Source organism: Callospermophilus lateralis, chromosome 20 (assembly GCF_048772815.1).
Source record: "Callospermophilus lateralis isolate mCalLat2 chromosome 20, mCalLat2.hap1, whole genome shotgun sequence".
In the NCBI taxonomy this organism is placed as follows: Eukaryota; Metazoa; Chordata; class Mammalia; order Rodentia; family Sciuridae; genus Callospermophilus; species Callospermophilus lateralis.
In genome coordinates, this window is record NC_135324.1 from 19,514,975 (window position 1) to 19,540,467 (window position 25,493).

Here is a 25,493-nt window from a genome sequence, read left to right on the forward strand (position 1 = left end):
CCAAGGTTGCCTGTCTAGTCCCCGAATTTGGGGACCTTTCCCATTGTTCCCAGAAAACCCAATTTAAGAACACGCTGATGGTGCAGGGGAGTGTCGAACTGCCACAAAATCCATAATGGGCCTTCTTGGGGGGCATCGCAACTAACTAAAATGCAAAACCAGAAACTTCTAAGCTGTGTTCATTTTAAGTAGGTAGGAAAATAACAGGGTAGGTGATACTAGCCACTGTCTATTGAGCAGCTACGCCTCGCTAATCCTGCTGGAACCTTCAATATGACCCAGGAAAGTGGCAGAGTTGGGATTTGAACCCAGGACCTTCCGCACAGGAGAAAATGAAACTAGGGGACTGATCAGCTTCTAGAGTAACTTGAGGCTCCGTCTGCCACTTGCCAGTTTTTTAAAAGTTCGTTGTTTATTTACACACGACAGCAGAATGCACTTTGAGGCATCCCACACAGACGGAGTAGAACTTCTCATTCTTCTGGTTGCACGTGATGGAGAATCTCGCCTGCCGTGCAGTCATGTGCACACAGGGTAGTAAGGTCCTATTCATTCCACTATCCTTCTTCCCTCCCTCCAGTCCTCCCGGTCTAATGCAAAGCACCTCTGTTCTTCCCTACCCCACCCCGATTGTGAATCAGCGTCTGCGTAGCAGACAGAACAGACTTTGGTTCTGTGAGACGGGCTCATTTTGCTTAGCATGACATTCTCCCGCGCCATCCATTTATCTGCAAATACCACCATTTCAAAAGTGTGACTGTTTCCTTGATCAACCCCCAAGGCTGCCGACAACTGTCCGAGAGTTCCTTAGAAGAACATTCCGTGGGTAAATAAGGTGAGGGGCAGAACGTAAGCCACAGCTTTTGTGAGTAAGGAAATAAAATAAAATAAAACAGAGGCCCGAGGCTCAGGGATTCTGACACTGTCTTCTGTCACGTTGAGGATGCCGTGATTGGAAGACCCGCTCGAATTTCAGAGCTGATCTCGTGTCCTCCTAAAACACACGGAACGCTGTGTGGGGTCAAGTCTGAACGCCTTTCTCAGGGCAGATGCAGCAGGCTCTGGGCTGCCCTGGGTCCCCTCCCTGTGGAAGTGTGTGCAGCAGCTCACACGCTGCGCTGTTCTCACAAACCTGCATGAGTTATGTGCCAGGGGGCGGGACGCGGGTGGATAGTGCCGCCAACACACGGCCAGCCGGCCACAGAGGCACAGGTGGAAGGCCACGCCGCGACATTCAGAGGAAGCCGCAGCCCTGGAGACAGAGCCCATGGCTGGTGCTATCACCCTGTAGGAGGGTTGCAGTGGGGGGTCTGTAGGGCCAGCACCAGGGCATTGAGCATTTTTCCATGGAGAGTCACATGTACGTAATGTAAAATAAAAAATTAAAAGTGCACGTCAGAAATCATATTTTTAAGGTGAACTTGTAATCCTAACAACTGGAAAACATCTTGAAGAATGAACAGATGAAGGGCACCCCCAGTTCCACCCCCCGGGGTTATCAGTCTAACCTGCCTTTTCAAGAGTTTCCATCAGCAAATAGAAGAGATGGAATCAACTTACAAAGACAGGTGCGTCCAGTCCTGTAGGTGGGCGACCATAACCCAATGCTGTCCTTCTGACCCGAATCCCTTCAGTCTCAGGCACGGCTGGGGGACAGTGACCAGAAGCCAGGGTTGCGTCCATCTGCCATCTCTTCACCCAGCCTTTCCCAGGGTGAGGAAGGACTGCCCTGGGTGCGGAGGGCCAGGCTGCCCTCTAGTGGCGGATCCCGCCCTGCATGGCCAGCTCTGGGGACTCGGCCTCCCTCTGCGGGCCTGTGTTTGCCTGTCTGGGCTCAGGACCCTTCCACCACGCAGGGCAGTCGGCCTGCCCATCTCCCCTGAGCCAGAGCACTGGGTGCACACAGCAGCCAATTTCACTGACAAATGCTCCTTCGATTCTATTTACAGACGTTCACCAAAGGCACCGCTGATGTGGCATCTGGGCTGGCAAATGAGCTCCGACGGTCCTGGGAGGGGCCCCACGCAGCGGTTTATGGGGGCGACAGGGAGTGCAGAAAGAAAACGCTTTCCAAAAATATTTACCCAAGCAGCAGGGCCAGGCCTGTGACCGAGACGCTCCTGGAGACATCCTCAGACAGAAGCGGGTTTCTAGGTGTGTCCCCCGGAAGGTGGAAGTGGCCAGCTCTTCCCTGCCCACCACAAAGCCCGGCTCTGAAAACAAGCAGCCCCAGAGCCGGCAGGCCCCTCCCCACATGATTCACCAGCACACGGTGCTGCAGCAGGATCTGGAGGACACGCTGGACCCAGGGCCTGAGAGGCCTGGGCCTCCACTGCCGGAGCCCAGGCTGCACAGGAAGGGGGCCCACAGACCACGCTTCCCCAGGAGTGGCTGCAGATAGGACGCGGGGACAGAGGGCGAGGCCGGGGCCGACCGCGGGGCCTGCTTTTCTGTCTAGGAAGCTCTAACGTGTAGAGGCTGCTTGGTCTCTGTCCGGCTGGCGTTCAGCTGAGCGTCCGAGTGCCCGGGACCCTCTTCTCCAGCACACTGTGAGCCTGGGGCCCGAGGAACCCCGACACTGCAGTCACAGATCCCGTTCCCGCCCTGTGCGGCATCCTCAGCACCCCGCTCGGGACACGTCCCTGCGTGTACCCCCAGACGACTCTTGCCTGGGGTGGTCCGGCCTCCCCTCCATCTCATCCACCTGCCCCAGGTGCTGTGGCAGGGGTCTGCAATCCCAGGAACTCACCACTCGGGGGGATCGCAAGTTGGAGGCCAGCCTGGGCGAGACCCCGTCTCAAAATTTAAAAAATTAAAAAAAGTAGGGATGTAGCCTGGCAGCAGAGTGTCCCTAGGTCCAGTCCACAGCCTGGTGAATAAAAAGGAAAAAGAAAAAAAAACAACACAGTGCCCCGTCCAGCGTGCCTCCCGGGAGAGGCCAGGACGTCCTGCAGACTCCGCACAGAGTCCCTCTGTGATGGCTGAGGGTAGGACGGCAGCCCTTCAGAGCCTGAGCCTCCTTGATCTGCTACTAGGATCCCATGCTGGCGGCCTATCACGGGTCCTCCTGTGGCGCTCCCCCTATAGAGAGGATGAGGTCCCTGGTACAGAGGAGAGACCTGGGCCTCAAAGCCAAACAGCTGCCCTCACACGCCTCACCTCATTGAGATCTCTGCGCTTGCCATACTACCTTTTTTCTTTCTCAAAAAGCTAACCAGAAAAATAAGTAAATAAACCACAAAATGAGCTGCCCCAGGACCTATGCACTGGCTGTTTTGGGAATGCCTTTGCAGAGCTGGTTCTGACTTTCCATCCTCCGCCCCCTCCGAGAAGCCATCCAGGCCCCCCGCCCCCTGCCTCTCCTGCCACCACCTCTCACACCATGTTCCTCGGGGCGCTTGAAGTTGCTGGAGCTTTCTCATCATCGACCTGGGTGCTGGTCCTGCCAGATAGCACCACGGCAACAGGAAGCCCCCAGGGCAGGGCCTTGTCTGTGTGGCTCGCAGCTGACCCCTTGGGACCCAGGAGGGGTCAGCTGGGGGCTGGTGGGCACTCAAAGCCAATGAAGCCCTCCAGAACCAGGGCTTCGGCCTCGCCTCTCTGTGACCCCCACCTAAACTACAGAGCCTGGGGCAATTACAGCCTGTGCCACGAAACTCCGTCATCATGCGTTGTGGCTTGGTCTGGGGCTGCCGGCTGCTCTGTCACATCCAGATGCAACCCACGAGCCTGCGTCCGTCTGTCACCACTGCTTCCCGTGAGCGGCTCTGGGTTTCCAGTGGGTGCTGTGGCCCAGGGACCTCTGCACTTCCTACTTTGCCCAGCAGAGGGAGCAGGCAGGCCCAACACCCTAGGCTTTGCTGAACCCCGAGTCTAGACCACGTCTTCAGAATTTTCTGTATCTCCTAGGTGGCCGAATCTTGAGGCTCCGTCTGGTGGTGGCCGGAGGCTGTTGGCATTTGTGGGAGGTCCCAGGCCACCAGCCCACCCTGCAGGAAGTCCCTGGAGGCCTCAAGGATTTCAAAGCAGCCTCTTGAGACCGTTTCCCCATGACTCCACTGAAGCAGTGACGGGGACAAACTAGGCTGCCACAGTGTGCGCGTGCGCGCGCGCGCACACACACACACACACACACACACACACACACACGGGACTGGTAATCCCCAGTTCATTTGCTTACACAGTTTAGGATTCTCTACCTACAGTGCCTGCCTCATTTCAGAGAGGATTTAAATTGTCCCCCCCCACACACACCGTAATGTGATAACTTAGTATAAAAAAATGGGAAGTAAAGGGGAAAAGAAAACCGAAAGTGAAAAGGGAACATAAAATGGACCTAGGCCGCAGTTAAAGTCTGTTCTGCACTGAACCACGTCTGCCTGCCTGCCTGTCTATCTGGTACCGGGGACTGAACCCAGGGGTACTTGGGTTCCATTGAGCCCACTAAGCTACACCCCTGGCCCCTTTAATTTCCTTTTGAGACAGCGTCTCGTGTCTCCTCAGTTTCGGAGGCTGGTTGTGAACCTGCAGTCCTCCTGCCTCAGCCTCCCCAGCAGTGGGATCCCAGGCACGCACCACCTCACCCAGCCTATACACGTAATTCTGAGGTGGCTGTAAACTCGCCTTTTAACTTCCTTGCCATCGATACCAGAAAATCAACTCACTTCCATGATACAAGGGGAAGAACAACCTAGTGCCTCTCTCCCGCCGTGAGCAAGCCCATCTGTACTCAGAGACGGGAAGAGGCAGACGGCAAATCAAATCCACCAACACTTAACTACGAATCCCCAAATCCCTCAGAAGGATGCTCTGAATTCTTGAAATGGCCACAATTCCTTGTCTAGGAGGAAATCCTGCACAGGAGTCCTTCACCCAAGCAGGACAAAGGCTTGGGTTCTCTCCCCTGCCCTTCATCCTGACCGACTGCGAGCAGGCAGCCCCGGCAAAGGTCAGAAAGGAAACCCGGAGAGGCTTACGTGTCGTCTGTGAATGTTATTCCAAAGTACTCCTTCTCCTTCAGGTTGAAGTGTGAAGCCACCAGGTCCAGCAGCTCTCTGGACAGAAGTTTGGGCTGTCGAGATAAAAACCGGATCAGAAGCTGTTTGGTTAGTCTCTCCCTCTCGTAGCCTCTACCCTCTTCAGCCCTGGATAGTCCTGGGCAGCTTCGGCCTCTGGGTTCTTGCATTTGCTAATGGGCTGAATCTACTGTAAGCCAGCCTCTAAGAGTTGCGGGAAGGAGAGGAGGTGGGAGTAGGGACATCCCCGAGAGAGTGTCACTACTGTGTGTCTGCAGTTCAATGGACGACCTATTTTACTTTCCCCCTCGAAGGTGACGGTGTGTTACCAACGCGTCAGTGTTGGGCTTTATATTCAGCGTGACGCTGGTGATCGAGATGGCGAATACCCAACGCCTCACTGCCCAGGTACCTGCGATACTATAAAAGATGTGAGATCAGTTTTGCCCAGTGCTATTAAAAAGCCTCAAGGCCCGAGGGATGGGGGCTACAGAACTAACAAATAACAACAACAATGCCAATTACCACTCATCATGCTGAACTCACATCAGTTGTAAGATTCGCGTTGTCTTTTCTATCAAAGCTAAACACCTTTACTGGAACTTGACTTCCACATCTATAATGGAGCCATCTTAAGTCAGGGAACCATGAGGCTCAGAATGGAGCCATCTTAAGTCAGGGAACCATGAGGCTCAGAATGGAGCCATCTTAACTTAGGGAACCATGAGGCCAGAATGGAGCCATTTTTAAATTCCCTAACAGGTCTCCAATCACAACTGTGGCTCTTTCCTGTGCCGGCCCCAGTTTTATATTAGCTAATCAAGTAGACCCTGTCTCCTGAACTCCACCCAGGAGGAGCAGGGGCAGTGCTTTGTTAGGGATAACTGCTGATGGACAGACTGCCTTCCCAGATGTGCTTGCTGGCTGGATCCCCTGTGGGGGCGCCCCCTTCTGCAGAATTACATTCGGTCCTGGCCCACCCACTTCCCAGCATGCATTTGATTTCTTGCAGCACCTCGGTATTTCTGACAATATCCTTTTACTCTCTTAACCCTTGCCATCAGCCTAGGAGACGGGGCTTTGTGTTTTCACCACCTAGGTGAGCCAGCTGAGGCAGAGTGTTGTCACTCTCTTGGGAAGGACGGGGATTTGATCCAGTTCTGCCTGCTCCTGAAGCCCGCGCTGCCCACTTCTGGGGATGGAGTGACCGCTCCCTTCCTACACAGTGTCATCACTATCATCACCAGAGTGTACGGAGGGAGACCCCGTCGGAAGCCGGATCTGACCCATGGGCCTGGGGGGAAGCTCCAGCTCTGCTGGAGGGCAGTGCGGTGTGGACTCCACCCATGTCCACATAATGACTGGTGCTGGACTCGCAGGGCCTGGGACAGGAAAGGGGCAGAACAGGGTGGCACTTGACAGATTCCGGGTGGAGCCACTTGGAGACACTAGCGTGGTGTGGAGGTTGGACATTTGCTATTGGAGAAGGAAAGTGGACAGGGCCTCAGGTGACTAGGAAGTCGGGCATGGGCTGTGACAGCATGGTCACAGCACTGTCACTGACGGAGTGCTGGTGTCGTCTAGCTTCGTTTGGCTGTAAGTCCACAGCCCGGGCCATCGTCACCCTGGTTCCCAGCTGTGTGTGAAAGGTGTGCCAAGCCAAGCAGCAGGACGTGGCCTCACCACATGACAGCCCCTCAGGGGACTGCAGTGGCTCCCACTTACCAGCCCGAGGTTGAGAGAGGCCAGAGACCCCGTTGGAGCCCAGGAGTCTCCAAGCCTCTGTCCCTGGTGGCCATGACTTTATAGGCTGCGTTCCACCCCCCCCCCCACCCCCACCCCCCCGTCAGTCCACAGTCCCTGGACACGTAAGCCAGCCATCTGGACGCGGACCACGAGGCTCTGGAGGCTCAGGGCAGAGCCGGGACGAGCCGCCAGGCGGGGAGGCGCCTACCTGAACCAGCAGCTCCAGCCTTCTGTCATCCAGGAGGTGCACCTGGCAGTGTCTGCCCTCGGTCATCTGTGGGGACAAGACGGCAGCGTGGCGTTAGGTGGGCTGGCCAGCAAACCCTCAAACTGGCTGCTCACTTCCTGCTTAGGAGATGGGCTCAGCCTGAGACGGGCTGCGTTCTGTCCCTCAGTGGGCTGGGCCAGAAATAGATCTATCACCAGCCTGACCTTGGATTTAAATTAGAGTATGAAAAGCAAAGACTACTCAAAATGTCAGGATAAATGGCCTTAGTGTATGGGAGCCCAGAGAATGCCCACAAGGTCCTTCCCAGGTGAAGGTGCCGGACTCCCTGAATCCATGGTTTATTTCTCAGATAGAGCATGCTTCCGATTTGAAGGCATTTCCCGAAAAATACAGCATGTGCATAAGTAGGAGAAACAGGGGATACTCAGGATAAAATGGAAAGTCTCCATTTCTAAAATCATGCCCCTCTGGCTGGGCAGGGTGGCATCCACCTGTCATTTCAGCGACTCAGGAGGCCGAGGCAGGAGGATCAAAAATTCAAAGCCAGCTTCAGCAATTTAGCAAGACCCTATTTCAAAGTAAAAAAAAAAAAAAAGAATTTTGCCCTCCTTTTATTATATTTTTTAGAATATCACCACTTATAGCTAAGATACATAGTTAAAAGTAGTTTGACATATAAATTTCCAATGATATGTGATTTTTCATCTTCTAAAATTTCAGTACTGGGAGATAGTGTTCAGGAAATGTTTCGATGATACACAGAATGAAAGCCACGTCCTTGACTAACTCTAGCTCTGAACCTCGGTGTCTTTGGGAATCACACCCCGTGGGTGTAAGAACCCTCCTCACAGACTGCTTTTGTGAACATTTTCAGATATGTACAGATACAGGTTTTTAAAAAGTGTTCATATAAATGCTTCAGCATCCTTATAGTGCACACACTGTTCTGCAAATGAAGTCCTCCATACCTTCCCGATGAGTGTGGCCATCCGGAAAGCAATACACACAAACCGATAGAAATACCCAGGTGCCCCAAGCAATCAACCACGGGTGCCACAGCGGGTGGCAAGCAGCTCTTTACTCTGCTGCTGGGCCTGGCTAGCAAGCTCCTGGGCAGGCAGACCGCCTGTTGATACACGCAACCGCAGCGCTGCCCTTGGCCCCAACTGGAGGACTCGGGGGTACCATCTATGCGATGGGCTAATTTTAAAATTGGGGTGGGAAAAAGGGAAGGAACCAATTGAGGCTAAATACGATATCCTGGAAACGGCCACCAGACTTTGTCTCCCACAATACGCAGTGTGTGTGTCTGTGTCGTGCGTGCACATATAACAGTATACATCTACACATGCACACTAAGAAAATCTCCCTTTTCAGTTCAGTGGGGGCTTTGCTACTTGCATTTTCAATCCAGCATTTCTTGGCCTCCCCCTGTGTGCACAGGGGAACTTGGCTCTTTTTTGAGGTTCTGCGTTCCAGACCCTCACGTGCACACTCAGCAAGGTCAGGATGAGCTGTGCAGGTGTAGCTCTGCCCACGGCTGGGGAATGGTGGGTCACCTGTGAGCCCAGGAAACACCTGTCCCTGCCACACTCCCCGGCTGCTTCCCCCAGCAGGAGTGGGCTCCTCAGACCCGTGGCTTCCGCTCTCTCAGGATGGACGGCAGATGACCTCCTCATGCTACTCGCCACCGTATGCTGAAACCAGACCCCAGGTCGGGCCACACCAGGAGAGCAGAGAGCCACAGAGGTGAGCCTGCCCCACCAGGCCCTCTCCTCTGCAGGAGGCTGGTGGGCCCGGGAGGCTGGGGCCGATCTGAGCCTCACTTGCTTGTTAAGGGGGATGTGGGAAAGTAGCCGCACGCATTTTGCTCTTCAAAACCAAGCTTGTGAGTAAATCTTAGTCAATGCTGTTAGAAACCAGGCGATGCCCCTGATAAAAGTTCAGCGGAGAGCTGTTTCCTCACATGGTAGGGCCTGGAACAGGGGCCTGATTTGGCCAGGCACAGTGGCTACCTACCCCCTGGGTGGGTTTGTGGTCTCTGGTCACCATGTGTGTCACCTGCCAGGATCCATGGAGTCCTGCCTCTGAGCCAGCAAGTTCACGTGGCCCCAGGGAAGAGAGACAGGGTGACAACAGGGGCCTTGATGGACAGTCACATGCCTGCCACCTAACACGCGTTCTGAATAGATGCCCAGCCTCTGCAGAAGCTCCGGGGGGGGGGGGGCGGGGGCTGGCGCCTGGTCCTCGCAGGCACCAGGAAGCCCGGGCCCTGGGGGCTGTAACTTGCCCAGGAGTCCCCAGCCACACAGACTGGTCAGTGTCCGTCACGAGAGCTGTTACTAGGAGAAGTGCCTCAGCCTTCCTTTGCCTTATAAGAAATGTCCTCGCAGCCTTCAGTCCGGAACCGTAGGAGTGAACGGAACCCCATCTGAGGTCCGTAATACCACAGCCCCTATTTGTTTGAAAACTGACAAACAGGTAATACATTTTTGGTAATCGATACCATGTCACCTTTTTATAAAGAGCTTTTTAACGGGAACAACGTTACTGACCCGTTGTAAAGAGGACAAGTGGCAGGTCCACGTCAGCCAGTTAACCAGCACGTGGCAGGAAAAACCTCCCAGAGCTGAAGTGGCAGGAGTCAAGACAGAAGGGACCCGCGGGACCCTGTGCCAGGCGCTTTACTGGACTGACCATCTTCCTGGGGGTGATTCTGTTACCAGGCCTGTGTTCCAGGTGGCTCTGAAGGTGGAGTCTAAACAGCAGGTACCTCCATGGAGAGCAGAGGCCTGGCTCTAGGCACACAGCGCCACGCGGGGGCACTACCTCGGCCACCCGGCAGCTGACCCAGGGCCCGCTGCCCAGGGGCTACCCACATGGCTGGGGAGGGACGACCGTCTCACAGGCAGCCTGAAGCTCACGCTGCTTCCAGAGAGAACTAACTGCGGGAGAAGCAGACTCGTGTCATTGTCAGAGAGCATCGGTTAGGAGCCGCTCCCTTCAGACACGGGGAAGTGGAGGGACGCCGCGGGGCTCCTAAGAACGTAAGAGCTGGACTGAGACTCAGAACTCTGTCCCCAGGCCACTCTGCCGGCGATGTCCACAGGCCACCTGGCTCATAAACACCATCTCATCCAAATAAACGTTTTTCCCAACAGGTCACTTTTTTTTTTTTTTTTTAACTTAAAAAAAATAATGGAAACAAACAGAAAGAGAAAAAAAAAGAAACACCAACTAGGCATTTCTTACTGATTTTAAAACATGACTCTTGCTGAGTCCCCATCTTCTAATTTCAGCAACAGGGACCGGCACGTGAAGCACCGTGGTCCTACCTCTGAGGACAGAATCACTCTTGTCTTCCTGTGGTGCTGGGAACTGAACCCAGGCCTTGAACATGCTGGGTGAGCCCTAAGTCCGCTCCCACCCCTTTTTATTTTCTCATTTTGAGACAGGGTCTCGCCAAGTTGCTGAGGCTGGCCTTGAACGTGTGATCCTTCTTCCTCAGCCTCCCGAGTCACTGGGGTTTTGGCGTGTGACGCCGCGCCTGGCTACAGAATCACTTTTGAACCCCACGGGGACCTGGGGGGCATTTCAGCATTGACCGCTACGTCAGACCAGCCTCGATATCGCACTCCCCCGCCTCCCCACCCCGGGAGAGCCCCCCACCCACGCTCCACACAGTTCCCCACCTCCTCCCACCCAGCGCCGGGAACTCGGAGGTTCGACTCCGCACGCTGGGCTGGAGCTCCCACCTGGGTCCGTGGGGCCCTGCTCGCTCCCCGGCTGCTAGGATGGGTCCTCGGAGGGCAAGTGCTGTCGGGCAGTGGAGAGAAGGTCCAGCTGGCCAGCGTCACGTGCACAAGACCCAGGGGGAAGTGAGAGTGTGCCCCAGGCCTGACCCCTGGTTGGTGAGTACCCGGGCCCGGGAGCAGCTGGCCCAGCAGGCCCTGGGCCCACCCCTAGGAGGCCAGGAGCAGAGTGGGTGGTGGGATGCCAAAGGGGAATTCGAGGTAGGGTGGAGGACGGGGCAGTGCAGGGCCACTGAGGGCCACCAGTCAGCTGAGAAGCCACAGGAAAGGACAATTGCGGACAAAGACCCAAGTCCCTGGCTGGAAACGCCAAAGGCTGGCGAAGCAGCAGCTAGCTCCCCGCGAGGGCCCCCTCTGGCCTATTCTGAAGGCTCAGCAGAGGGGGCGGCCTCCTAACAAGGACTGTTCCCGTCCACGTCCCTGGGGAGCGGTCACTCCCTCCAGGGCCTCCCTGTCCTCATCTGTGGGGAGCGGCCACCCCCCACCAGGGCACACGGCCTGTCTCCTTAACAGCTGGTGTTCCTGACCGGCTCCCTGCTGAAGGTCGGGGGCCTTCCTGTCCTGTCCCCCGGGGCATCCTGGGCTTCGTGAAAGGGACAGAGTCTGCCGGTACCTTCCACGGGGAGGAACGCCTTCACTGCTCAGCACTGAGCCACTTCCACCCTGAAACACACTCCCAGATGGTCCAGGGGGCCGCTGTCCCAGACGACGCCCCTGCCTTGGCCCAGAAAAGGGGACGCGTGACAACAAGCCCTCTGCCCGAGGACAAGGTGAGCCACTAAGTCCTCAGTGGACCAGATGTCCTGCAGGACCTGGAGACGGAGAGTGCTGCACCCAGGACGCTGTCACTCTGGGGCCTATTGAGTGGACAGTGCTATGTTTCTCCCGGGTGACGTCAGCCCCGGCTGCACAGACCCCCTTTTGTGCCAGCTCTGGGTGGTGACACCGTTCCGAGGATGGCCTGGGCTGACACCCGGGTCTCCAACAGTCAGCTGAGACTCCCCGTCCGTCCAGCTCCATGCAGGCTGCTGCCCCCAGCGGGCCACGGGCACGTGCTTCACGTCACGTGGGAGCTGTGTCCTTCACACAAGCCTCCTCTTCCTGGCGGCCAGCAGCCCTGCCAGGAGGAAGCCAGCTACGGAGGCCTTACAGATGGAGGGCTGAGGCCCAGAGGCCCAGCTGTCTCTGGTCACACTGCTGGGAAGCGGGTGCAAACACGGCTGGACAGCAGAACCAGAGGAGGACAGTCCTGCCCCCGGGGAGTGGAGAAGGAACAGGACACTAGCAGAGAGGAGGGACGGAAATGATGGGAGGTGAGGGGGGAGAAGGTGAGACCTCATTTACCAAAGATAAAGCCGAGCCACTGAGTCACGTGGCTCCAGAAACAGGGTAGCCAAGCTGAGGCTGCTGTGTGTGCCCGGCCCCGGCCCAAGGCTCGGTGTGGGCGCATGGCCAACCTCACCCCAGGGTCACTGAGGGAGAAGGAGGTGGAGACCCAGTGGCGCTGGGTCCAGGACCCCACTACCAAGTGTCTGCACCTGATACACGTGAGACCCCAGGCAGCTCAGCGTCCAACGCGGCGTGCAGACAGCAGAGGACAGGGCTGTCCTGCAAGCTCATCTCCATTCACCAGGCCACGTGTGGCTGGCTGGGGGCCTCTGGAAGCCAGACCAGAAGGCACTGAGGTTTCTGTGGTCCCCTTACCTGCACTGTCATCCCACCCTGCAGAAATACAGGCAGCTCCTGCTCTCGGTGACGTTCCCTGAGCACCGGGACACAAGGAAATCTCCACCAGCTGGGCTCGTGCCCGGCCCTGCCACACTCATGGGAACCCCTGGGGTGCAGGCGGGCACTTGTCCATCATGGGGCCTCCTGGACCTGACTCTGCCCTCACCTGGGCTTAGGAAGTCACTGGGACACTGTGGGACTCATCGGCACGGGAAGGCTCTGGTCACGGGCCACTCTTCCACCGAGGGCCCCTGCAGATGGCCACCGTCTCTGGAGCCTGTCCTGGAGTTCCCAGCCTCAGAACCATGGGTCCTTATGGCTGGCCACTCCTTGGTGCTCTGCACACTGGGTAGTGCCAGCAGCTTCCCTGCCCACTCCCACCAGGTGCCCGCACCCACCGTCCCGCACGGTGACACCAAATACATCTCTACACTTTGCCCAATTCCCCTGGGGGACAGAGTTGGCCCTTTTGAGACCAGCTGCCCTGGAAGTGAGGAGGAGAGAGCGTGAGAATGAGTCAATGATCTTCAGGGAACAGTAAGGGCTCTGACGCAGGAAAACTGCCAAGGAGCCGAGTTCTCACTCCTGGGGCGGGGGCTGCAGCTCAGTGGTAGAGCCCCCACCTGGCGTGGGCGGGCCCTGGGTTCCAGCCTCAGCGCGGCTTAAAAACAAAACAAAACAAAACAAAAAAACCCCACTGCAAACAACAACAAACTCACTCACTTCCGCTGACCCATGAGGCACAAGAAATGGGGACAGGGGTGCAGACAACAGACCCCCACCTTCATGAGTGGCTCCCTGCAGAGCCCCGAGGGCTAACCCTGTTTCCTGGACATTCGCGTTCAGCTGCTAGCTCCTTCCTGGGTGGCAGCAGTGGAGGAAGGCTGGCCAGGCCACTTCTGCAGCCCGGTGTCAACCTGGCCAGCAGTTCCAGCCAACTGCGGGCCGGCGACCTCATGACCACCCTCAGCGGATTCCAGGCCACCTCATGCGGCTGGTGAATAGAGGGGTTTCAAAGGAAGAAAGACACAAAGCAACAGATGGAGTCTGGGGCTGAAGGCCATCGGGAGACACCGACCTGGTGTCCAAGAGACGTGCCTGGTATTCAGAGTGACAGGCTCCTGTGTGGGTCCCAGGCCTGCCCTTTGTCTGGGAGTATGGCCCGAACATAGTGGCATGTCTCAAACTTCTGTTCTGCCCCCATGAATGGGGATGATCAGACTCAGCCTCACCCAACGTTTTGTTTGCTCTCTGAGGCTGAGACTGACCTGGCCTTGGGCGAGCCGGGCATGAGCCCTACGGAGCGGCCCCTCCCTGCGGCCCCGGCCTGTAGCTTCCACTTGTATTGAAGCAGGTCCAGTGGAACCCAGCAGGGAGGCCCACGGGTACCACGGCACCAGCGCAGCTCAGTGAAGGCTTGGCCTGTACGATCCGTGGCACGGGAACCGGGAGGATGGCCGTCAGTGGAGGCCTTGGAGCCGTTGGGTGCTGTTCTATCAGCCGCGCAGGGTGACGTTGGCAAATGTTACTTCTCCCATGAAAAAGCTTGTTCTGGATTATTAAGTCCCCGAAGCAACCCCCCAGAGAGCCAAGAGCCGTCGCCCAGGGGCCAGGGATCAATGCCACTGACACCCTGTGCTACCCAACCCACGGACTCCAACCTCCACGGGGAGCTGCCCAGGCGTCAAACTGAGAATGGACACCCAGGCTCTCGCTTGCTGGCCGACTGTGACCTGACTTGGTCATTTCTGGTTTTATGAGAACCTTAACCAGTCAGTGAACTAATCCTGATAGGGATTAAGAGGGCGGTGACGATAGGCAGGTGGGGTGTGGCAGGAGGAGGTGGGGCGCTGGGGTGTGCCCTGGACAGTGGGCGTCTCTGCTTCCTGGTGCCCTGTCCTGAGCTGCTTTCCTCCTCCACTCCCTTCTGCCATGACCAACTGCCTCACCTGGGCCCAGGGCACTGGATCTGGCCATGGAGGGGCGGAGGCCTGTGAAACTGTGAGCCCCTAAGTACGCTTTTCCTCCTCTAATTGCTCTTGTCAGTTCTTTTGGTCACAGCAGCAGAATCAATGGACTAACACACTACTGATGTCCCTCTTGCTCATCTACACATTTATTTATCTTGGGGTCCTGGGGACTGAACCCAGGGGTTCTTAACCACTGAACCACATCCCCAGCCCTTTTTATTTTTTATTTTGAGACAGGGTCTCGCTAAGTTTCTTTAGGACCTCGTCAAGTGGTTGAGGCTTGCCCTGAACTTTCAGTCCTTCTGCCTCAGCCTCCAGAGTCATTGGGACTAGAGGCATGTGTCACCACACCCGGGTTCATCTGTTTATTTTTGACTGGGGTTCTTTCTACTTATACATGCCGCAGTCTGGCTAGGCACAAAATAACCGGGAGGTCATGAGCCACTTGTAGGTTCAAGTTCCCCTTGCCTGAACCCAAGGGGAACTCTCCCGAACTCCACAGAAAAACCACGAGAGCCAACGGGAACTCAAAAGTAGCGGGCACCTGAGGTAGCAGGAGCCTCCCTATTGCCGGACAGCAGAGGTCCACATACACAACTGAACACACAGCTTGCTTCAATGTAGCATCATCCAGTTACAGCCATCAGTCATTATCTTAATAATTATACACAGCTTAACTTAATTATCATCATCTTAATGGCTCACCGGTGTCACCTCTCAACCACCTCTCAACCACCTCTCAACCACTCCCTCTGGCAAAACGCCAGGCGCCATCCCGACCTGGCCGTGGCTCCCAACATGTACAGAAGGTGGCATTCCCTTTATGTATGTTTATATATGCACATAGCGTGATTTCTAGACATTAATTCTGCATTTCCTTACCTTTCCTCTCTTTCCCACCCCCCTCTTTATCTCCTCCTTGGACTCCACGGATCTTCCGTCTCTCTCTATGATATCGGACCCTCTGCCCCACATTTTATTCTAGCTCCCACGTATGAGAGGTGTTTTCTCTGTTGGCTTACTTCGCTTAGCATGATGTCATCCATTTACCTGCAAATGCCGTCATTTTCATCCTTTATGACGGAGTGAAACCACACACACACACACACACACACACACACACACAGAACTTCTTGCTCCATCCATCTATTGATGGGCATCTGAGCTGACTCCACAGTTCGGCTGCTGGGGGTGGTGCTGCTAGGAACCCTATCACTATCGTGTGCTAACTTTAATTCTTTTGGAGGAGACCTGAGGAGTGGGACAGCTGGGTCACACGGTGGTTCCATCCCCAGTCCTTGGAGAGGTCTCCCCGCGGCTCCCCAGAGTGGCCACACCAGCCTGCAGTCCCACCTGCAACGCAGCAGTGCGCCTTTCCCCGACACCCTGGCCAGCACTGACCGTTGGGGTGTCCTTGCTGACGGCCACTCTGACTGGAACAGGAGGGAGGCTTGCTGTGGTTTTGATTTGCATTTCCCTGATTGCTGGGGATGCTGAGCATCTTTTCATGTTTGTCGGCCATTTGTGCTTCTTGTTTTGAGAAGCGTCTGTTTGGTTCTTTTGCCCATTGATTGATTGGGATATTTGTGGGGTTTTTTTTGGAGTTGAGCTTTTTGAGTTCTTCATATCTTTGGATGCTGATCCCCATCAGAGACGCAGCTGGTGAAGATTCCCTCTCTTCTCTGTCTGCACACTGCTGATCATTTCCTTTGCATACAGAAGCTTCCTGGTCTGATGGCATCCCACTTACTGACTCTCGGTCTTATTTCTTGTGCTTTGGGGTCTTGTTAGGGAAGTCGGTGCCTGCACCCTAGGTTTTCTTCCCACGGTTTCAAGGTGTGAACGGTGAAACCAAGGGGTCAATGTTGGGCAGGCGGCAGTGCAAACCGGGGTTCAGGCAGCTGCCCTTGTCCACCCAGCAGCCACGGCAGGCACCGAGCGACTTAGCGCTCACTGTCGCAAACCCACAGGATGTTTCTGCTCCAGAGGGAAGCATCCTCCTTACTGGAAACCAGGTGTTGGGCTCTATCTTCAGATATCATGATACAGCATCAACGAGTCAAAAAAAAAAGGAGACCCAGACATTGTAGACAGGAAAAGTCGCAAAAAATGTCACCAAGAAAAGCTGAGCGCCTGCCTGGCCGGTGGTGGGGGTTTTTGATTTTTGAGGCAGTTCAGGTTTAAGCCGAATGAGGCTGTGGAAAAGAAAGCTGGTGGAAAGTGGGGCTTCTGGTTTTGGAGTCGATGCGAGCGGCAGACGCTGTGGTCTGGAGGCTTTCGCCCGCCAACCTTCGCCTGCGCCCGTGAAAAGCAGCCTTGGGAAGGAGCAGGGGGCTGCGTTCTTCAGAAACCCTACAGACCCTGCGCGCAGGGCGGAACTTTAATAATAGACTGTGGTGCTGGTCCCTGAACGACGTCCCGGGCACGGGTACCAACTACTGTAGGACACATTTGGAAACTCTGGGCAAAAGCCACCCAGAGCCGAGAGCACTCGGGCTGCCTAATTACAGAACCAGAAGTCGGCTTGGCTCTGATTTCGGAGCGCCTGACTGTCGGCAGGGTGTTCGCGTCTCTGTTCTGCATCACCCCTGTTGGGAGCTGGGACGGACGCTTCTCAGGGCCTCCGTGCTCCATGACCCCTGTGGAGAAGGCCTCAGGGAGTTTATAGTTGATAAAAACGGACAGCACCGGGTCCAGGGTCCTGCCTGTCTCCTGGTTGGAGAGGAGATTTAGAAAATCTTTACCAAACCCAGAAGGCAGAGACGGCGAACTCCTCTTGTGTTGGTCGGCCTTGCTGGGACAGAACCCAGAGCCCACGCTGGCCCGGCAAGTGCTGGGCAACTGAGTGACACCCCGGCCAGGAGACCTCCCTCCTGCTGACCAGGAGTGGCCCGCTACAGGGGAGCCACTCCCTCTCCCCCGGGGCCTTTGACACAGAGTCACCAGAGTCACCGAGCTATGCACCTTCTGCTTTCAAAGGCTTCCAGACTCAACGCGGGACTCAGGGAGGAAAACACCCAACAACCGGTGAGGCCCCAGGTCAGGGAGCAGACAGAAATTGGAAGGAGCCACAAAAAAATAAAATAAAATAAAATAAAAAGATTTCTTGGCTAGCAGCAGGCAATGTGACTGGGTCACGGATCCTTCGGGAGAGAGAGGGGTGGCGGGGCCAGCCCTCGGCGGCTGACGGGAGCCCTGCATCCGACTCCACGTGGTCGTCAGGCACTGGACGTTCTAAACCAGGCGCACACACGGCACTTAAAGGCAGCGGCCCCAAGGTCTTCAAGTCCAGACGCCTGCCTCGTCTGTCCGTCCTCTTTGCTCTTGCAGCCCTTCCGTCCACTGAACCTGGGTGGCAGCAGCCCAATCTCATGACGTGAGCGTTTGCACCACAAAGATGAGCTGCGCAGCTGGTCGGCGGCCCTGTGCTGGGGGGGCGGGTGTGAACCCCTGTTCCACATGCTGCAGGAGGCGGCCGACTCCACGTGGAGGCCCCAGAGGGACCCTGAGAACAGGAGGGAAGGTGAGTGGCTTCGCTGGACGGCCGTGTTCAAGGCCCAGCTCGGAGGCCTCTGAGGGGCTTCTGTCTCGCAGCCTCAAAGTCGGCGTCCTGGAACTCTCCTGCCAGGGGGTCATGGTCAAGCTGCAGGACAGAGCTGCCCACAGGCCAGCGCAGAAGGGCACCACGGAGATGCTGCTGCACCTGGGCTCCGTTGCCCTGCACTCTGACTCACGTCCACTGCTGCGTCTGCTGCCCTTCCAGGGACCCTGCCCCACGGAACGTACCCTCCATGAGGAGAAGGGTGCGTCTCACTTTCTTCAGCCTCCCCAGCCCCTAAGAGGGTGCCCAGCTCGGGGTGCTGGAGAACACCTGAGCAACCAGCAGGGGAGTGGACGTCCCTGTGTGTCCCCCACAGGGTGGGGGATGACGGCCCGGCCTCCGCCGCCCAGGTGGAGCTCACTGTGCATGGCCGTTCCGCTGGCCGGCAAGGCTCTCTCTGGCCTGCTCTCAGTTCCGCTCCTCCTGGCTGAGAAAGGGTCCCAGAGAGGAAATCTCACCCCCGCGTGGGGCGGTCTCCAGGGAACCGCGTGTTTTCCCCAGGGCCTTTCACCCTGGTCCTCTGCAGCTGGGTTTCTGCAGGGGGAAGGGTGGGGCCGGGTCACTTAATAAGCCCTGGAGCCTCTGTCTCAGTGGCTGGACGGGGGAGCTCCCTGGGCAGTCTCTGAGTTCTGCTCTTCACCTGGGGTAGGGGACAGTGCAGGCTGGGCTGCCCCGTCCTCTGTGCAGGGTCGCCGTGGGCCCGGTACCTCTGAGGAAGTCCCACTGAGTGGTGTCTGATCCCGGCCTCTCTCAGACCAGCTGGAGACTTTGGGGAAGTCAGCACCCTCTCTGAGTGGCCGCTGGGCAACAGGGGTCACTTTTCCTAACGCATTAGAAGGACCGCTTCTGAAGAAGCTCCTGCTCTGTTTAAAGCGTAAGTCACTCTTTAAAAAGCCCGAAGGTCAAGGGCACAGAGGTGGACCTCACGGGGTCCCTCCCTTCACCTGAGCTAGGGTGACAATCAGGAAGGACGATATCTATATTCATATATATTTCCTAGCTGATAACAAAGCAGTGGGCACCACAAACCCCTTCAGGGTGGACATTCACAAAGGTCCTGTTCAGGTGGTGGGCCTTCGTTAACAGTTCCCCTCTCTGTCACCCCCTGCAGAAGGGAACGGGGAAGTCACCCTGCAGGAGTCCTTAACTCTCTCGGGGCTGTGACCCTGGGCTGCACCTCCCACCCCTTCTGCATTTTGAGATAGGGTCTCTCTAGGTTGCCAAGGTTGGCTTCAAAATGGTCATCCTCCTGCCTCCGCCCCCCGAGTAGCTGGGATTATAGGTGTGTGCCACCACGTCTGGTCATATTTAAACGGGGTCGTGATTTTTCTTTGCCCCTCAATGATTGATTTTCTCTCCCCTGGGGCCGAGCTGCCCGTGGAGAACCCACAGGGACAGCCCAGGACACAGGGCCAGAGAGCCCACAGGGGCCTGGTCAGTGCTTCTCAGTGTGGGTGCCGGCCAGCAGCAGCAACGGAGCCTGTCTGAGATTCAGGGCGCCTGAAACCTGTGTGTCCAGCCTTCCAGGGTGCCCGAGGACACTGAAGTCCCAGACCAGGGTGCTGGGACGTCCATCCACGGCGGCCATGGAAATGAGAGTGGGGGGCCCTCGTGGGCTTTGAGGTGCGGCAGAGGGGTCTGGGCCCCTTTATAAGGAGGGTCCTGGTCATTGTGAGGTGAGACTGGAGCAGGTCGGGCAAAGCTAGAGGAGCCGGGAAGCCTTTCACTGCTTTTCTGCAAAACGGGACAGAAATACGTGACCCCGTCAGAACCCGCTGGGCCGCACCCTTCACCTGGGTGCGTGGTGGGACGCCTGGATGACGTCTCCGAAGAGCTGTGCAGAAAGCAGGGGGCTCCAAATGTGAAACAGAAGTCCGCCTGAGCTCCGAAAGGGTGCTGTGGGAATTAGACGAGGGTGCCTGTCGAGATCCTGGCTCAGCACCCAGCGCAGACGGTGTACCCAGGAAATACTGAAGCCACTCTGTGTCGCCCCGATTCTCTAAAGAAGGGAGTAAGAACAAGGGAAGGCCCAGACCAGCCTGCTGGCGGCTCACTTTAACTCAAGAACAGAGAGGAGCAGCAGAGAAAAGGAGAAGCAGAGAGAGACCGGCTCCCCCCACCCCACCCCCTCCAGCCGCGTCTGCGGAAGCGCCCAAGAGCTCCCCTTTCTTTGTGGTCAGGGAATGATGAAGTGGCCGGTGGCCCGGCCAGATGGCACTCACAAAGAGGAACACACGGCTCACCGTACTCCGCCTTAGCTTTGCCACATAGAGAACTACGTCACTCAGGAAATCTCAGAGTTTTCCAACGTTAAGCAACAGGGTCTTAACAGGGACTTCCGAGAATCCCACTCGAGGAATGGCTTGGGACAGGCCCCTGGGAGCCCCCCCAGCCTGTGGGCTGTGGTGTTCACTTACAGAACCACCACTCGTGACGAGACCCGGGACTGTGGGTTCTCTGTCCTGCGTGGCTGCCCACTGTCTTCCGCCAGCGGTCGGGATCCGTGCCCGACAGGAAGCGGAACCTCACTTGGGACCCTGCTCCCAGATGTCCACCCCAAGGTGCAGGCGCCCGTGAGAAGGCTCTCTTGATGCCCGAAACACAGAGAGCCTGGAGGTCCGGCGGAGCACAGCAGCGGAGGACCCTGCAGACTCGAGACTCGGGAGACCCCGACCCGAGGCTGAGCCCTGCCTGTCCCCTCGGGATGCGGAGTCTTAAAGGGCATTCCCTTTGCCTCTGAATTCTGACCTCCTCGGCTCCTCCCGCTTAACAGTTGACCTCCAACCCCTGCATCAGGACCGCCCTGAGCAAGCCCCACGGGAGGCACGCAGCAGCTGTGGACAGGAACCCCAATCTAGCGGAGGAGGACTTCCCGAGTCCAGACGAATGGCCCGCAGGAGCACCCAGAATGCACTTGGGAGTGGGGGCCGCTGTGTCTGCCAAGAGCGGAGGGTTCTGACCCCAGGAGGGCCTTGCTTCTCAGGGTCCCCCCATGTAGGTGCCGTCACGTGAGCCCCGCGGGTGGCTGCGATTCTGCTCTGAGAATCCAGGTCACCAACTGCAGCTGGGTGAGACTCCTCTCCACCCCTCAGGCCTGAGACACCTGGGGACAGGCTGCTGCTGAGACCAAACGTCCTGCTGCCTTAGCACAGGGCACACACCGGCCCGGGCCCTGCGGTGGGGTATGTATTTCCTGGACATTTCCTCTCTGCCCCATCCTGCCCACTTCCTCTGCAGGCTTCCGTCCACCCCCAAGGGTTCTGCCGTCCACTGGATGAGATAATTTCCTCTGAAGTGGATGCAGATTCCCACCCCCTCAACACCCACCCATCAGGGAAGATAAATGGACGCCTGGCGTTGGGCTTAGGGAGTCTGAAGGGCAGTGAGGGTGTGGGACTTCCTCTGGCCAATCATAAAGGGCTTATTGATTGACCCATCGTCCTCCCTCAAAGTGACACGGCCGCCGTCTCTACCTAGAGCTGCTAGATTCTGATCACACAGAGGCGCCGCCTCAAACCTGGCCCAGACTCGGCCGCCCTGTTGCTGGCCCCAGGCCAAACGGGGACGTGCATCACCGGGCCCTTGAAGAGCGGCCACTCGCGAGTCCTAGGGCGCCAGGGTCCGTCCTGCCAAGTGCCCACTGACACCCAGGAGGGCCCACAGGTCTTGCTGGCCAGACGTGGACCATCACAGGGCCCGAGGACTGTGCTGGCTGCCGACTGCCTCCCCGGCTCAGGTCTTTGAGAAAAGACCAAGGGAAGGGGCGGGGGGGGCGAGGGGGGTCAACACACTTCACGGCCGGTGACCCACACTCTGGGGCACCTCCACAAACGCGCCCTCTCTGACTTTCCAAGGAGCCAAGACGCATTTCAATCACAGGGCGTCGGGGCTGACTGTCCCCAGGGGGCCCACGGGAGCCGACTCCTTGGACAGAGTGGAATAAGGATCCCCTGCCACGTGCGGCTCTGAGCGCGGCCTCCTGGAGTGTCCCAGAGGAGCCAACCTGCCCGTAATGTGAACGTCCGCCCCGGGTCTTGCCAGCCAGTGCCGGTAGAGGCTGGAGAGGGCCCGCACCCAGCCCGCAGCGGGACGGAGACCCGGGGAACGTCCTTACCTCCGAAGCATGGTCCAGGCTCATTCACGGACTGCGGTGTGCGAGGCACCAAGGACCCGCGGGGGCTGGGCGTGCTCCACAGCGGGCAGCTGGAGTGGGGGCCCGGAGGCCTCCCTCGCTTTCCGCTGCCACATAATCTCAAGGAAATGACCTTACGGGTTGTCGCTTTGATGAGAAACAAAGGCTCCCAACGTGAGTCATGGGAGCCGGGGGAGGGGGTGGGCCACCGCTTCAGCGTCTCCCGGCCCTGCTGGCCACCCAAAGCCCTCTTCATCACACCCTGGAACACAGGGGAAGTGTTTCCTGCTCCCCGACCCCCCGACGGGGCACCAGGGGGCTGGGAGCTCCTCGGGAGCAGGCCCCGGGCCACACCAAGCACCATGCCCAAGCCCAGCTGCAGCTCTCACCGGGCCTGTCCTGGGGGAGGTTTGCACACAGGGAAGGGGCACTCGGGGCGAGATGGGTAGCAACGGTGGCCAAGAATTCAGTCCAGATTTAGTGACTCTGTGTGGGTGTGTGTCCCACGAGGGGAGGGGCTGACGTCAGAAGAATGAGTGGCCGAGACACCACTGAGACAGGCCACACACAGGCCCGCTGCAGAGACTCTCCCACATGCATTAAGGGGACAGGAAGAGGTACACCTTGGTGGGCACCTGACGTTCCCAACGAAGCCTCAGGCGTGGAGATTCAAAAGGTGCTGCAGCTCACACACCTGGGCAGAAGCAGTCCTAGAGAAAGGCGGGCCAAAGGGCAGAAGGGAACACCAGCTTCAGCCCATGGCACTTTCAAACGGTCCCTGCCAGAAGTTGGGCACCAGGCAGGACTTGACCTGGCACCCAGCAACGTAGACTTAGGAAGTGCTGGGTAAGGAAACACTGGTCCATTTTGTGTGGCTATCACAAACCACCAGGGACCAGGTGATTTATAAAGAGTAAAGGTTTATGTCATAGAGAATCAAGTCCAAGAGCCTGGCACTGCACCTGGTGAGGCTGCATCATAACGGGGCGGAGGCCTCACCCGTGAGGTCTGCACAGGGACCTCCCCTCCCCAGCCGCCCTCCTCTACCTGCCCCCTAACGCCCACCTGGTCCAGTTCAAGCACACGCAGCCGCCCGCAGGGACCTCGAGTTTCCACCCAGAACCACTTACAGCCTGGACCTGGGTCCCCAAGGGCGGGGGTCACTGTGTCTGTCACCATGATCTGGGCTCTGCCCCTGGGAGCGGGGCTTCCCCTCCTCACACCCCTGGCTTCCGTTCCTCGTCTTTCATCCTTCCATGTCCAAGCTCCCGGGACACCTGGTGCCTTTTCTTAGATCGGCCTTCCCTCCGACAACGGTCTCTCGGGGTGTCTGCATCCTGGGGCACAGCCCTGTGGTCCCCCAGGACCCCAGGCTCCGAGGGGTCCTGGGTGCTTGATCAAACGCTCTGCTGTCTTGTTACCGTTCTTACCAGATTAGGACAAGGAGCCCCCATTGTCACGTTGCACGGGACCCTGCAAACCATGTGGCTGGCCCCACGGGGCACTGGGCTCCAGGTGGGGACACAGTGATGAGCAGGAGAGAGGGGACCAAGAGATGAAAAATGAAGCCTCCCACGAGACGAGTTCAGATGAGGTAAGGCCCAGGGAGCAGATCAGGCGGGTCATGGCGGCACAGGTGCCCAGCGGTGGGGACTGGGCACAGGCCGGAGGTGAAGGAGCCAGCTCCAGGAGGTGCCCGGCTGAGCTCAGGACCCTCGTGGCCCGTCCAGGGCCCCATCCAGCACGGCACCTGGGAAGCTCACAACTGCTCTTTGGAAGGAGAGGAGCTTCTGTTTACAAAGGAAAATCACCAAACGCAGACAGCTCCCTCCCCATCCACCAGAGATGGGAGGGGCGGATCCTCGAGTTTACTCCAGGTCTCCCTGAGATCCCGCAGCTCGGCGGCCGCTGGGTACACCACGTCCAGGAAAAACAGCCCTCGGAAAAGTCCGTTACTCATGCTCCCCTCGGACAGGAGGACAGGAGGACGGGGAGTTCCCTGTGCGGGGTGGACGGGGGACACTCTGGGTTGCTCAACCACAAGTGGAAAACCAGGGGTGGGAGGCGGAGGGAGGGGCGTGCTCTGTTTCCCAGGCGTGAACCCTGGGGAGGTGGAGGCGGACTTCAGACCCAACCTCGTCCCTGTGTTTGGCTGAATAAAGACAAAAGGGCTTTGAGGTCCATTTCTGAATTCCCTGTTTCACACGAGACACTGAGGCTCAGAGAAGCCAGGACCCAGAGCCTTTCGGGGGACAGAGCAGGACTGGAACCCAGAGCCGCCGGTCTCCCCGCGGCTGTCCTCGCAGCGTGGCCGACAAGGAGAAGGGCACACGCGCGGGCGCCCTGTCAGATTTCCTTCCTGTCTGTATTGGAATCCGGTTTTCTGTTCCGCTTCATTCCCCCTCTCTCTTTTCCTTGGCATTCCTTTCGTAACAAAATTGAGCATTTTATGATGGAAAATTGGAGTCACACACAGCAAGGGAGCGACCAGGGCGATAACCACTGTGCAGCCACCTTCAGGGGGCGGATTCTGTGCCTCTGTCCGTCTGTCGTCCCACCTGCCTTTTGTCTTGCTGGGTTGTCCTGAAGCAGGTGTGAGGCTTCCAATGATCTCACTGGTAAATCTCTCAGTATAACAGATCCGGTCCCTGTTTGAAACATGACCCCAAACAAGCCAAAGGAAGAAAAGTGACCGTCATTCCTTATATCTTCAGGTATCCGGCCGGAGTTCCCGTTTCCAACTGTCGGACTAATGTCTCTTTCCACTTTGTTGGAACCACGAATCCAAAGGGAGGAAAAGTTCACGCTTGGCGACCGGTTCCCAGTTCTCCGCGGTCCCTGGTCACCTACGGGCCCCCTTTCCGTCCACTCTTCCTCTTCTCTCTGCTTGCAAATAAACCGCACTTCACTGTTGCCCAGGATGGCCGTGGACCTGCGGTCCTCCTGCTGTGGCCTCCCGAGTCGCTGGGATGGCAGGGGCAGGGCGGCAGGCTCCTTCTTACTGCCCGGCTCAGTCGGGATGCGGGGAGGCAGGGCCCCAGCCCAGCAGGTGCGTCCTGCCCCTCGCCTCCCTGGCGCCCAGGACCCCTCCCTCAGCCGCTCTTTCCTGAGCTCTGGTCACGATCCAAGTCACTGTAAAGCAGTCCTGGCGTCTGCCCTTGCAACCTGATGACAGTGCTTTCAGAATCACATGGCATTGTGTGGGTGAGAAGCTGAGGCGCAGGGGCACTGGGTGGCCCTCCCTGGTCACACAGCCAGTA

The 25,493-nt window shown here is 57.5% G+C and overlaps 1 protein-coding gene across 5 annotated transcripts in view; it reads right to left on the reverse strand.

The window, feature by feature from the left end:
- Positions 1–25,493, reverse strand: part of Frmd4b (FERM domain containing 4B) — a 188,133-nt gene that overhangs the window by 83,204 nt on the left and 79,436 nt on the right. For all 5 annotated transcript variants that reach the window (XM_076841118.1, XM_076841119.1, XM_076841116.1 and 2 more), the window contains 2 exons: positions 6,970–7,035; positions 4,977–5,071 (listed from right to left, as the gene is read on the reverse strand). In XM_076841118.1, the coding sequence (XP_076697233.1) occupies positions 4,977–5,071; positions 6,970–7,035 (161 nt within the window). The remainder of the gene's footprint in view (positions 1–4,976; positions 5,072–6,969; positions 7,036–25,493) is intronic.